The following is a 13,550-nucleotide window of genomic DNA, read 5'->3' as shown; positions in this document are numbered from 1 at the left end:
GCAGTGTGGGGGAAAAAGAAAATTTTACAGTTCAATCGAAAAGGAGGACACATCGTTCCAAATTGTATATGTAATAGGATCTTATCATTAATACAAATGATTACTTTCGGGGAAAAATAAAGAGGGCTGGACTTCTCTCAGATGAATCAGTCAGGCAGCAGTTGCCAATAAAGAATGATAGAGGACGATAAACACGAGGAAATGGAAAACGATAGGCTAAGAAACTGTCTCGTCAGTAGCACATTTTTGCTTGTTTATTCTTCAAGAAGCAATGATGGACCCAACCACAGCACTGTGAGAAATAAATGAAGCAATTATGAAAGGCCAGCTGAGCTCATTATTAATGCTACAGTCACAGCAGGAAACAGTGGTTGGAGACCAACAACACAAATAAAATTAATGCAACTGTGTGCAGTGAAATTGTGATCTTGTTACCCTTGAAATATTTGATTCAAACACGAGGACCAGGGCTGCAATCCCTTTGAGTTATCTGCCATCTTCAAACCTACTTTGGTGTGTCAAACAGCGATAAAACTCCAATAAGGTGGACTCAGTCCACTATCAGTCAAGTTGATGAATATGCCCAATCAGTTTGTAATAATACAGTGATTATCTGTGCTGAATTCACAGAAGATAAGGTTGTTGCACACCCAGACTCCGAGTGACCAGCTGGTCACCACAACTATTTGTAATTGGTGCTAAAAGCAAAAAAGTTAAATGCAATCACTTGGCAACCACCTTATCTTGGTGGGGCTGAGCCATAAAACATGATGGACGGAAAGTACAGTCTATAATAAACAACACAGTTAAAGTTTAGTGGCTGTACAGTACAGTTTCTGGTACAGCCAGTCAACTCAATTGTAATTAAATCCCTGCACACCTATTAAGAGAACACAGTTTGTGCCAAGTCTATCATATCTCCTACATGAGTTTTTGAGACCTAGACATCATCGGTGTAATTTAAAAAAAACAAACATCTAAATCCTTATTATGTATATTTTTTGTTTGCTTGGTGTTACGTGTCTGCAGGCTGCATGTTTTCTTTTCCTCTCCTTTTGTTTGCCATTCCCTTAGGTACGCAGACTGCAGGCTGATGTCAATTTGGGGATCTCCAACTAATTAGATGAGGGAGACCCTGATTGGACAAACCAGGAGGGCACACCTTGATAAGGAGACTCACCTGTGGCTGGGCGTGGCTCTCTTCCCTCCTTCGAATTGTTTGGCACATGTGTAAAGTGCCTCGGCTGTATTTCTTTTGTTTGATAGTTGTGGTGGGAGTAAAGTGGACTAAGTTTGGGGACCCCATACACTTACTCACGTAGAGTCTTTTTGTTAGAAACACTAGGTAAGTAGGTTGGTGCCACCCATGTAATTTTGAGCTGGTTTTGAGTTGAGGTTTAGGGTCTTTCCCCCCTGTTTTTGTTTTTGTAGGATAATACCTCAGCTAAGTTTTGTTTTTGTCTTTTTGGTGTCCCTTTCTCCCCCACATTTGTTGTTTGAATTTGGGTTACTTATTTTGTGAGAGCACTGCTATTAAACTTTTTATAACACCTGTACCGGGTTTCCAGAGTTGTTGTGTTATCACCTCCTGCCCTCAAGGAGACGTAACACTTGGATAAACAAATAAATTACACCCAAAGAGTGGAGAACACCTAGGACCAGCAAGTATGGTTCCATGATCTCATGAAGAGCCTCAAATACACAATGAAAACACATACACAAAAAAAGGTGTTGAAAAAGCTCTCACTTTATTCCCAATTCATGCTTTCCACATCCACGTTTCCCCAAGAGTTGTATGAGTCAGCGTGGCATAAATTCAGTTATCTGCCCAAATTTAAAAGGGTCCACAATGACGCAGTTTGGAGACAAACTTAAGTAGGCAAGGATGAGATGGTTTGAACATGCGGAGAGGAGGAATGGTGGATGTAATGGGCAAAGGATAGTAAATATGGAGGTGCCAGCCAGGAGGAAACGGGACTTCCATGGGTCTAGTGAAGGAGGGCATGCAGAGGGTTGGTGTAACAGAGGAGGATGCTAATAATAGGGTGAGATGGAGGAAGATGATCTGCTGTGGCGACCCCTCAAGGGAGAAGCCAAAAGAAAGAGAACCATTAACACATTCTCAGGATTAATTATTATTTAAATTGTTTCTTTTTGCAAGCTTTTTGTAAAATTACATAATGTACTGTATCTATAATCTGAATGTATTACTTATGTCTTAAAGAATGTTGCATTCTCAAAGTGGTCTATGGGTGAGGACAGTAACATAATACTGGATGGAGAGCCAATGTATGTAGGCCCTGGAAGGCATCCATTGCCTGCAGGACTTGAACCACAACCAGTGACATGGAAGGTGGAGGGAAGGGAAGAACCCAGAAATTGAGACTTAAAAGCAGCTTAGTAAACGTTAACCCCTTTATATACCCTTTAGATTATCTTAAAAGAATGTAACAAGGAAAAGAAAACCTCTACATCTCTAAATTAGCTGCAGCTTCTTGATTGTGTTTTTATGCTGTGATGTGAACATAAAGACAAGGTATAGAGAAACTGCTGAACTGCAGAGTGGTGCTGAGTGCAGTGCTGCAGGTCAGTACTTGCAGGGTTAAAGGATGGAAAGTAACGAACAACAAGAAGATCTCGGCTGATCATCTGTGCACTTTCTCCTTGGAAGTGGAGCGGAAGAGTTTACGGTTTGCAGCTGTGAAGGTGTGACTGTGACAGTTATATAATAATTTTCAAAACGGATGAATACACTGCAAGTCACCCCATCCTAACTTTGGTTATGTAACATGTCACTGAAGCCTGCACGGCTGAAAAGTTAGTCGTGATGAAAGGACTGGTGGCAGTCAAATACAGATTCAGGGAGTTTTTGCAACATGGGTCACATAGATTTATTATTCATTAAACATAATGGATTTGTCTAAAAATTTGAGGCTTTGTCTACATAGGGTGTTTAAAAAAATCTGGATGTACTCTTATTTTCTGAATACCCATAAAGCCAAAATTGAGATAAAACACAAAGTAGAAACAAAAGTAGGAAAATCTTTGACAACCAAAAATACTAGAAAACAAATTAAGATAGAAAAAGATAATTTCTTTAACTTAAACAGGAACTAAAGGCCTTTTTTTTCCCTGAAGCTAATGCATTTTGTTTATGATGCATTAAATACATATTTTATTAAAGCCATTCTGCATTGAAGCAACTTTAATATGTAAAATATTTTCTCTTTGGGTTTAGAAAAAACGGCTGTTGTGCTGTTAGGAATTTTCAGCTCAATGAATATCTGCACTGTGACTGTTGAGGGCATTTCATTCATTATTAAATCCCTGGAAGGTACAAAGAACAATGAGTGTTGACTTCCCCTGCAATCTATAACACACTGAATACTGAATAAATGTAGAAAAACATGCATACAGTAGCTGCCCAGGAGGCTGTACCAGAGTATGTGTAGCAGAGTCTCTTGTTGCTCTAATGCTGGATGATTTGAGCATTTGCTATGAGTTACATTTAACCATATGCACACAGACGGGTGTAGAATTTTTTTTTATTGCAGAAAAATTGGGTAATATTTTTTGGGTAAAGTGCTTTAATTTTTCAAAATAAAAGACAGCTTGTCATGTTTAAAACAAAAAAAAAGTCACTATGTGGCATTGTTAGGGGCACATTTCTAAGCAACTTTATAAAACTTGATACAAAAGCAAAGAAAAGCAACACGTAACATCTGTCTTCAGAGGGTGGAAAGGGTTTGGTTATGTTTTCATTTAGACAAATCATCTGAACTGGTAAATTATTTAACATTATCGCGGGAGATTTCCTGTAAACAAACAAAGATTATGTTTACACAGACCGCCATCCTTTAATTGTAAAATAATATGCTGAATGTGTTTCCTCACTTATAAAATATTTACATATTTTTAAATATTTAAAATCCCACGTTGTTTACATTTATGTTTAACTGCTAAACAATTTTTTTTTACGTCTTTCTAAGCGCGTTTCCATCCTATGGGTGTCATTTAGAATAAAAGCATTGTTGCTAACTTGCTCTTTCTTGATTTTTCATGTAGTTTTCTGTTTCCTTTCATGAAGGTATATTTTTCAACATAAATATATTCAACTACTACATTTTATTCGGCCAAAGTAACGCAAACCTAGACACTGGTGTGACCAAATATATATTCCCCAATTGGTTGTGATTGGTTGTTGAATGATGCCACTGGCAGTTACATGGTGAATTTGGTGTCAGAATGGTATATGGTGCTACACCCAGAGCCACTGAGTAAGTCACTTGTGTCAGCGAGCGTTCAGAATTGGGTTTGTCACGGCAGTATTTAACAGCAAACAACAAACTGTCAAATTTTGATAATTATAAATCTATAACTATATTGATTTATTATATTACCATACCAGATACAACTGTATATGTGATTACATCAATATGTATACATACAGTAAAATATGTGAGGATTTGTCTGGACACTTAACCAGAGCTCTTGAATAGAATGCATTGATTTGAACTATTATGAGGCTCCATGATCCGCCATTACTGCAACAAAAAATAGAAAAAGGTTCATTGGAGTGAATGGAGATGATGCGACTGTGTAGTCCATACAATGAAAAAATATACCTCTACTGCTGTACACAAAAAAATTGCGTTACATGTATTTTCAAAATAAATGTAAAGCTGGAAAGTATGTTTTGTTGTGTGGATTTATTGGTAATTGAAATGTGTTAGCAGAATTTTCAAGTGATGATGATTCATCTCAAAAATCACGAGACACTGCTCTCCCATATATAAGCTGCCTTTATAGGTTAAAGGTATCAGTACTGGTATCAACACTACTATCTGTATTTACTTGGTATTGGATCGACACCAATATCATGATTAAAAATTAAAATAATACACCAAAAGCATCAAGATCAAATTTAAGACACTGTCCAAGAGTAATAAATGAGAGCCATGTTAATTAAATCATGTTTTATTATAGTTAAAGAAAAAACATAATGTTAATGTATAGTAACACACAAAGCTGACTGTTCATCACTCGGTTCAAAAGAGATGCTGAACAATGTTAACAGGCATATTGCAGTTAATGAGAACATTCCAGTACAAAAAAAGGATGAAATGTGACACTCTGTAAAGTAAAACTACTAAACTAAAATATGATAAGCTAAAGATTATGTAAGAAAACTCTTTCAGAGAGGACTGAAGCAAAAGTGAGCACTGCATAAAGGCCTCAGCTAGCTGAGCCAAGTGCGTTTAGACGGGGCTGGAGCAAAGACTCCATAAGTGCATGAGGTGCAAACTGTGAGGCCATCAGTAAGTGAGGTGGACGCCTGATATTCTCAGCCATCGGTACTGAATTCAACATTTCTGTGTATGAAAGCGTGTACGACAGTCCTCTAAGGTGCAGCACTGAGTAATGCCTTTCCACTACACGTAAGTGAGCTTGCATGCTCTGATTTAGACTATGGGAATACAGTTGTTCTATATGAAAACATATGACAAGCAACATGTACATAAGATAGTTTGATGCACACGAAGAAACTTTGCAAAAGAAATTCACAGCGCTTTGCAGTGAAGTCTGAATGGGCTGTCAGGGAGGCCTTAGTGGTTGAAGACACTGTCGCAGGTTTGATCCCCAAAATGTTCTTCAGCAAACCTGCTCAATCATTCTCAGTCATTTAAGCACCTACACGGTGGTTTAATCTCATGGATGGAGAAAATAAAGTAGTTAGCAGAGCAGAAAGTTTGGTTTAAACTTGAACTGTAGACACACAGGAGACACTGAGATCAATTATCTTTTAAACGTTCACTGAAAAAATAGGTTTTCGCTCAATAACACCTACTAGTGTCCAAATATATACAAGCTTTAATTTCACTGAAGTGACCATACTCCTTACAACCAAAGATTTATTTTGGAAAATGTGGATTTAAGTTGTTTTTTGTTTCAATAAAATATATCTTGGCAGGGATTTTATACAGTTAGTACACCCTACTTAAGTGTGTCTCACAGTGTATTTTGTCCCTTTTCATATTCAAACAAAGTTCCGCCTCATGAGCACAGAAAATACTGAGTTCAATATTAAGATACTCGATATTCAGAGGTGCAGAGAGATGCACGTGGTTTTTTCCCCCTGTCTTCTAACAGCAATAGTTGTGTAACGAATGCTTCTAAAACAACCATTAGCGTCATTTCTCTGTAACATCAGTAACAATGTTAGCGCTAAATGGTTTGTGCTTAATTAATGGAAGTTAAATACATGGCTGGAGTCTGAAGGATGCATCCTCTTCAGTGCCAGAAAGAGGCAAACGTCTAGAGTCCAACATCTCTTCAGGATGCAAATAGAGTTCCCTTGGTGTCCACAACTAATCTCGCACCACAGTAGGAGGGCTCTCCCTCACTTCAAGTGGGACTTCATCTAAATGCACAAAGTCCTCTGGGTTTCTAGATGGAACATCTGCGTTTATTGAGTCTTCTGTAGGTGTTGATGCTGTGCAACCCCGTGGACACTGAGCTGATGCCCGAGTGGCGCTGCAGACAGCATACACAGCCGTTAGAGTGAAGGGGATTGGAAAAAGCCTCTCCCTGCTCCATGTAGGTGTCTGAAGTGGAGAGGTCGCGGGGGATGATCATAGGTATGGAGTACTGCAGCTTCTCTCTACTTTTGTACCAAAGACAGGAGCACATGGACTGGAAATGAAGCACCTCAGCGTAAACGTTACGCAGACCCCGGCTTGCCGCTCCGCCTCCCCCGCTTCCTCCGATCGCACTCCCTCCGCCGACAAACCCAGAATGCGTGGAAGAAGGAGAGGCCGGATCTACGGAGCAGTTGATGTGTCCGCCTGCCTGACCGTTATGTGCCAGTAGAGCCCTCTGTTCAGCATCCCTCTTCTCGTCCTCGGCGTTCATGGTCATGAAGCGCAGCACTGCTAAGTTGAGGAACGCTCCAATCACGGCCAGACCTGTCAAGATGTAGATGAAGCTGAAGGCCACGTACTGCGGCTTCTTCTGCAGAGCGTGCTCATTTTGCAGCGCCACATAGTCCCCAAAGCCGATGGTAGTGAGCGTGATGAAGCAGTAGTAGAAGGCGTGAAAGAAACTCCACCCCTCAAAGTGGGAGAATGCCACTGCGCCCACACATAACGTGCTCATGCAGGATATGAAACCGATGGTCACCATGTTGACCATGGAGACCTCAGTGCGCCTCATTCCAAGGCACTTCTTCAGGCGGTGGAGCAGGTACCTGACAAAGGTGTTGATCCGCTCACCCACGCTCTGGAACATGACCAAGGTGAGAGGGATGCCCAGGAGGGCGTAAAGCATGCAGAACATCTTCCCTCCATCTGTGCTCGGGGCTGCATGGCCATAACCTGAGGGAAGAAGGGAGAAAGAAGCAGGGTTACTGGGGCAGAACTAATTAAATCTGCAGTGCAGAGGACAGGGGTCTGAGAAGAGAAGGCTGGAGGCAGGAAAGATATGAATGATTTGTATTCTCTGAGCAGCTCTTCTGATGAATTCAAAAACCCTTCATTTCACAGCGGCAGTATGCAATTGGAGATGAGAATGCACAGCGGTGTGGCGGGAAGAGCCGAGTATTGATGTCGTGTACAGGAGAGAGAGAGAGCTTGAATAATTCATTGACAATCGGTGTCCGCAGAGTGGCTTCAACTAATGAGTACATTTGCACCTAATTAGGACTCAACATTTTCCAGATCAAATAAACAGGACACCGTAGGGTAGTGTGAACATACCGGTCTTTTTGTTTGTTTCTATAACACCACTTTTTGCCCCACATGGTATAGAAACTCGTTAGCATTGTGGCCGTTAACAGTCAAAGCCCCCCAAAAAAGTATCTATGGCACAAAATATATCAAAAAGTGGGAGAAAATTTTCCTGTAATTTATCCCCCATAAAACAGAGAGCAGCTGATAAACCACTTACTGTAAAAACATACTGTCAGGGAGATGTGTACTCACTGAAATGACCTGCAAGCACACACTACCTCCTACTTTATGGCCTGACTCAGAGATTTTGTAAAGATACAGAGCATGGAGCTCCCAAATTTCAGGATGTATTTTCAGGTTAATTGTCAGCCTTTTGTGTCATAACATCATCTTCTCATTATTATTGCCCAGCAGGATATGACTCCCTCGCAAGCAACATCATTACAGCGTGAAATATGTTCCCAATACGAGGACCTGTTGCGCGCCGGGACGGAAAGATGACGTCCCCGATAACAACAGGCTGGGGAAGTGGAACGGGCTGACCAATAGTTGAATGTAATTACTCCTGGGTTGATTTAATTCTTCTGGCTCTGGTTCTTTTGCCGTGCTGATCCGTGCGTTTGAACCATCTGTCTGTCTGGTGCCAAATATGTTTAAAGCTTTCCCAGTTGTGCCGCCAAAATGAGAGTCATTACGACTGATGGATCTCTCAGTAGAAGGAAAAACCTGACCTGTTCTCCGAGTGCGAGGACATCTTGCTTCTTTGTGGCTTTGCCTATTTTTAATCTCATCCCCACAAAGACATTTATCACATTTTCCAAAGACAGAGAAATTACCTCTGACTGCAGTCTTTTCTAAGTAAGAGACTGAGTCTCAGGACAAATGATGACCTTAGGTTGAGCTTAATATCTGCACGGGAGTGCTTTTAAACTTGAATAAAATTAGCATTCCTGGTGCAGCACACGTACTATTATTCCATCACTTATTGGTTGGGATGGTTAAATAATTTACTTTTAGGTCTTTCAACAGTTTATCCATTAGGCCTGCAATAATTTTTCCAGCTGTTCTCCGTGACTGTTATTTGCTTTCAGCCATTACTTCTAGCAAACTGCTTAAACAGTTTAATAATTTGAATTAACCATTTTAAACATTTAATCAGCACTTTTAGCTGTTTATCCATGTTATCTGGCCAGCTATTTATTCAGTACATTTAGCTCTCTATTTCAGCCGTCTATAATGTTAATCTTTTAAAAACTAAGTTTGTAATGTTACCTATTAGAACCATTTTTCTCTTGCTTTCTGTAAGCGATTACAGAGCTAACTAAGCAAACTGGTTGCTGTTTTATTAACCATTTAAAGGACACAACGTAAGTTGTTAACTCTCTGTTCCAGTCACGCTCCATTCCTTTGAGGATATTTAAATCTTTCTTTTCACTAACATGTTTCAACCTTACTGCTATACCTCGTCCTGCATGCTGTATTCAGTTCTTACAATATACTGTTCAAAAGTCTTGAGTCAGCTTTAATTTCTTTACACTTTGCTTCCATGAAGCCAGGCTTTCCTGTCAAGTCTTTCAAAGTTTTTCTTTGCACACTGGCTCCTTTTTTTTCTTTTTTTACATTTTCAGCCCAATCTTTGTACCTGTAAAAACACAATTTGTTCCCATTGCTTTAGCTGAATCTATGAAAAATGACAACAATAACCCAGCTGATTCCCCGGCTCTTTGGGAATCCCCTTGGGTGATTCCCAAAGAGCTGGGGAGCTTCTAGCTAAACTTGGCACACTTGGTCCTTAGAAATCAGAGGAAACTGGAAAAGTGACGTGGCAGTGAAAGTGGGAGGCCCAAAAAACTATTGACAACAGATGAACAGTATCTAAAAATTAGGACCTTATGAATAAATAGGAAAAAGTCCAGCAGAGACCCGACAAAATACAAGAGAACTGGACTGAAAATCTGTGGCAACATTTCTTATGTAGTGATGAAACGAAATGTGAAAGTTCTAGTTAACAATGAAGGAGGATACAACAGTGAGGGTCCACAGCCATCTTTAAAATACGGTGGAAGTTTGTCTTGGATTTTTGGCTGCATTTCAGCTGGTGGTGTTGGACATATGTGAAAATTTCTGAAATTATGAACACGGAAAAGTACTGTCAGATTTTGATCCACCATGCAGCACTGTGTGGAAAACATCTGATTGGTAATGGCTTCATTTGTCAAATGGTAATGAACCCAAACACACTGCCAGTGCCGTGAAAGGATCCCTGGACAAAAAACACACACAACGTAACACTATCAGTCATGGATTGGCCTCCCCAAAGCACAGACCTCAACATTATTGAAGTAGTATGGGATAATTTTGACAAAGGGGCGACCGTGGCTCAGGGGGTTGGGAAGCGTATCTGTAACCGGAAGGTCGCCGGTTCGATCCCCGGGCTCATCTTCCTATCAAAATGTAATGAAATGAGACGTTTGTACAGTTTTGTAATCAGTCATGTGCATTTGTCATTATTATAATAACTGACTACTGACTTGCTTTTTCTCCAACAAATGCTGCTAATCAGAAATGCATATGGTCAGTCCATCCCTCCGAACTTCCATCTCAGTGTTACTTTTTATGCATATATATTAAAGTCATAACCTTCTAAGGAAATTTTTCATTATTACTTTCATTTCAGAAGGTGCAGCTCAAACTTACTTCTGCATTTGAAATTATTTATTACTGTCCCCTCAGGCCCCGCACACTGCTAGTAGAGAAGAAAAGAAGAAGAAGTCATTGAAAGTTAACATAATTAGTCACAGTGCAAGAAAAGATGTTGGGGTGAAATCCCTGAGTGTGTTTCTTTCTCTAAAGTGTTAGCGACACACAGGGTTTTGTGGCTCTCCCCATAAAAATAAAAAATAATTCCTGATTTAAATGTGGCCACTAGCCTCTTTGAGGTGCTGCAGTATAGCACATGTGCATATGTGATTTCAACAAACTAACCAACCATCAGTCTTCAGTGGAAAAGTCTGGAATGTCCAAGCCTGGCGAAGGCGCCATCAGGTCACAGCTTTGACCAGGAGCGTGTTTGTTGTTTTTACATTGATAGGGTTGTGCAGGGTAAAATGCATCCCTGTAGGTGAGACTGTGAATGTGCGTTTTGTATCATCCATATGCTGTGAATGACCTTAGCTGTGCCTTGTGCCATCGTGTCACTATGTGGTCACTCACAGCACACTGAAAAAGTCAGGAGTGTTGTCATAGTGTGGAAGGAACTTTAATATTTTATCTTGTCTGTGATGTTATGTTGTGGGTTTCGTTAATATTGATTTTGATTATTTATATTTTGTATACACGCATCCACACATGTGCAGTAAAACCTAAGCGCAGTTGTCTTTTTCTGACAATGTTGTATTTTATTCTGTTCTGTTTATTCTTATTATCTTATCCTATTCCAGTGTTTTTCTTAATTTTTGCTACTGTGTCTTTGCACTGTCCACTTTCTGCTGCGACACAACAAATTTCCCACATGTGGAACGAATAAAGGTTATCTTATTCTTTTATTTGCATGCTTTTATTAAAAGAAATTGTACTACTTCCAACCTGCATCTCCATAATTCAACGAATGACCTACACCTGCTCAGTCACCCAATATAAAAGGAGTCCAGCGTAGCAGTTGGCACAGTGGGATCGATACATCACAGAGACTCACCAGGGTGGGGCCCCAATGGAACAAGGAGGAAGTGGCAAAATGGACTGGGAAATCCAGTTAAAGGCAATAATAGTGCGGAAAGTGACAAGAAAGTCATTGTTACGATGGCTTCTTGAGCATTTCGTTTAAGACGGTGATGCCTGTGGACATGTTATTACTGTAGACTGGCAGTTAGCATTGCGTGCTTTTAGTTTTTGTTATTTTAAATATTCTACACTTAAAATTCTTCCTTGACTTCTGCATTCTGAGTAGGGTAGGTTTCTCACCATCCAACTAGCTCACAACATTTGGCTCCATGTGACTTCTTTCTTTTTCCTCAAAATATAATTTCAGTTGAAGGGTTGTTGTTTTGACATAATAGACGTACATATCGCAAATATGCACGTGCAGCAGTCACATTTGGGACTCCCAAAAGATGGGATCTAAAAATAGGAGTACTGGAACATGCTGCAGAACTCATTAGGGAGATGACGGTGAAAGGAATGGCCAAATTTAAATTGGGAAAGATTTTTAAGATTTTTACCTGTAAGTAAAAATAAATAAATGCACTGATTAATCATTCATCATGGAGTAAGCAGGGCAGTGTATGCTCAGGTGAGCACAGAAGTTGAGCTGTAGGCCTGTTTGGAGCTGTCACAAAGAGCATGTGGCCTGTCGAGACAGGAGGATGACCAGAGTGACAGTGGCACTCGTCACCGGCGCACACGGGAGCTGGAGGCAACAACGCCAGCAGTCCTATCACCATGTGAGAGAGTGAAGAGTCGCACATGACAAAATCATCTTCGAAAAGGCCCCCAAACAGTGACAAAGTTATCATGAGACAGGATGTCTCCACGGCTTGTGCTGGCATGCAGGGGAAGGCAGCAGGGCTGTTCGCTCTGTTTGCATGGATTATAGTGACTGGCAGAGGAAAGGTGCAGCCTCATCCGTCACAAAACAATAGAAGATAAAGAGGTTTTGTTTGAACAACCCCTGACTGTCTGAAACTGAAGTATTAATCCAGAAAAGATCTAGTTTCATATTCGCCTCTGTCAGTGCGCCCCAGGGCAGCTGTGGCTACAATGTAGCTTGCCATCACCAGTGTGTGAATGTGTGTGTGAATGGGTGGATGACAGAATGTGTAAAGCGCTTTGGGGTCCTTAGGGATAGTAAAGCGCTATACAAATACAGGCCATTTACCAAATTGGCAGTGTCGTCATGAAGATATTGCCACAAATGTTTATGCATATTTGATGGATTGATCATGGGGGAGGTGGGACACTAATCCCCCGCTAAAATTATCTCAGATTCTCAATTTGTGTTGGGATTGTTGCATGATAGAAAACCAGCACTGAAGGTTTTTGCCGTATCCCGAGGCTGATTGTCTCGTAACCCAATTCCTGTAATTATCATGTGAAAGAAAATCTGAAAATTGCATAACTGTGGAAGGAGATAAGAGTTTTCTAAATACTTATTTGGCATGGGAGGCTAATGAATTTCAGCAGAACACAGGTGCACCATACACTCAGACCCTCCTCGCTGCTGCCTCTGATTGCAGAATCAGGATTTACAGCCAGTCGCTTAAGCTAATGCCTCTAGCAACAGGATAGTGCTAATTTAAGTGCTGCAAAACAAATCATTCTGCAGAGAGAAATATTCCCCTGTGATAGCCTTGCCAACATTTTGTAATTTGGAGGTTTCATTTCAAGATTTCAATCCTGGCCTGTAATACTTTTGGGCTTTTTTTTACCCTGTAATTCATTTCACAGTTTTTAATCCGTATTCACTTTAGCAGATGGGAGCAGAGCTTTATTCAGTGCTGTGCCATATTAACCCTCGATCAGATTTTCCAAATTAAATGTTTGATACCTTCCAACACTGCTCATCTGTAGCAATGCAAATACAAAACTGGTGCTGGTTGTCATATCTCATTTATGACTCTAGTTTGCCTTTACAGATAACAATTCAGTGTATACAGTTCCTTCCTGCTCCTTAAACAAAACATTAACCGCTTTCCCAACTGCATCTAAAGTCTTCATTACGCTGATTAATTAGGCAGGGGCAAAACGGGCTTTGAAAATACATCAAAGAATGGCATAAATGCAGCTCCCAGGGCTCCAGTTCTCTGTCACTCAATTAAATTTTCATTG

At 40.4% G+C, this 13,550-nt stretch overlaps 1 protein-coding gene across 1 annotated transcript in view; it reads right to left on the bottom strand.

The window, feature by feature from the left end:
* Positions 1 to 4,961: 4,961 nt before the first annotated feature.
* Positions 4,962 to 13,550, bottom strand: part of kcnk3a (potassium channel, subfamily K, member 3a) — a 47,173-nt gene continuing 38,584 nt past the window's right edge. Inside the window, exon 2 of the mRNA XM_004550429.3 lies at positions 4,962 to 7,373. Coding sequence (XP_004550486.1) covers positions 6,448 to 7,373 — 926 coding nt within the window. The 3' untranslated portion in view covers positions 4,962 to 6,447. The remainder of the gene's footprint in view (positions 7,374 to 13,550) is intronic.

This window comes from Maylandia zebra, linkage group LG15 (genome assembly GCF_041146795.1).
Source record: "Maylandia zebra isolate NMK-2024a linkage group LG15, Mzebra_GT3a, whole genome shotgun sequence".
Taxonomy (NCBI): domain Eukaryota; kingdom Metazoa; phylum Chordata; class Actinopteri; order Cichliformes; family Cichlidae; genus Maylandia; species Maylandia zebra.
Note: the sequence above shows the minus strand (reverse complement) of the source record. Positions and strands in the feature narration are given on the sequence as shown.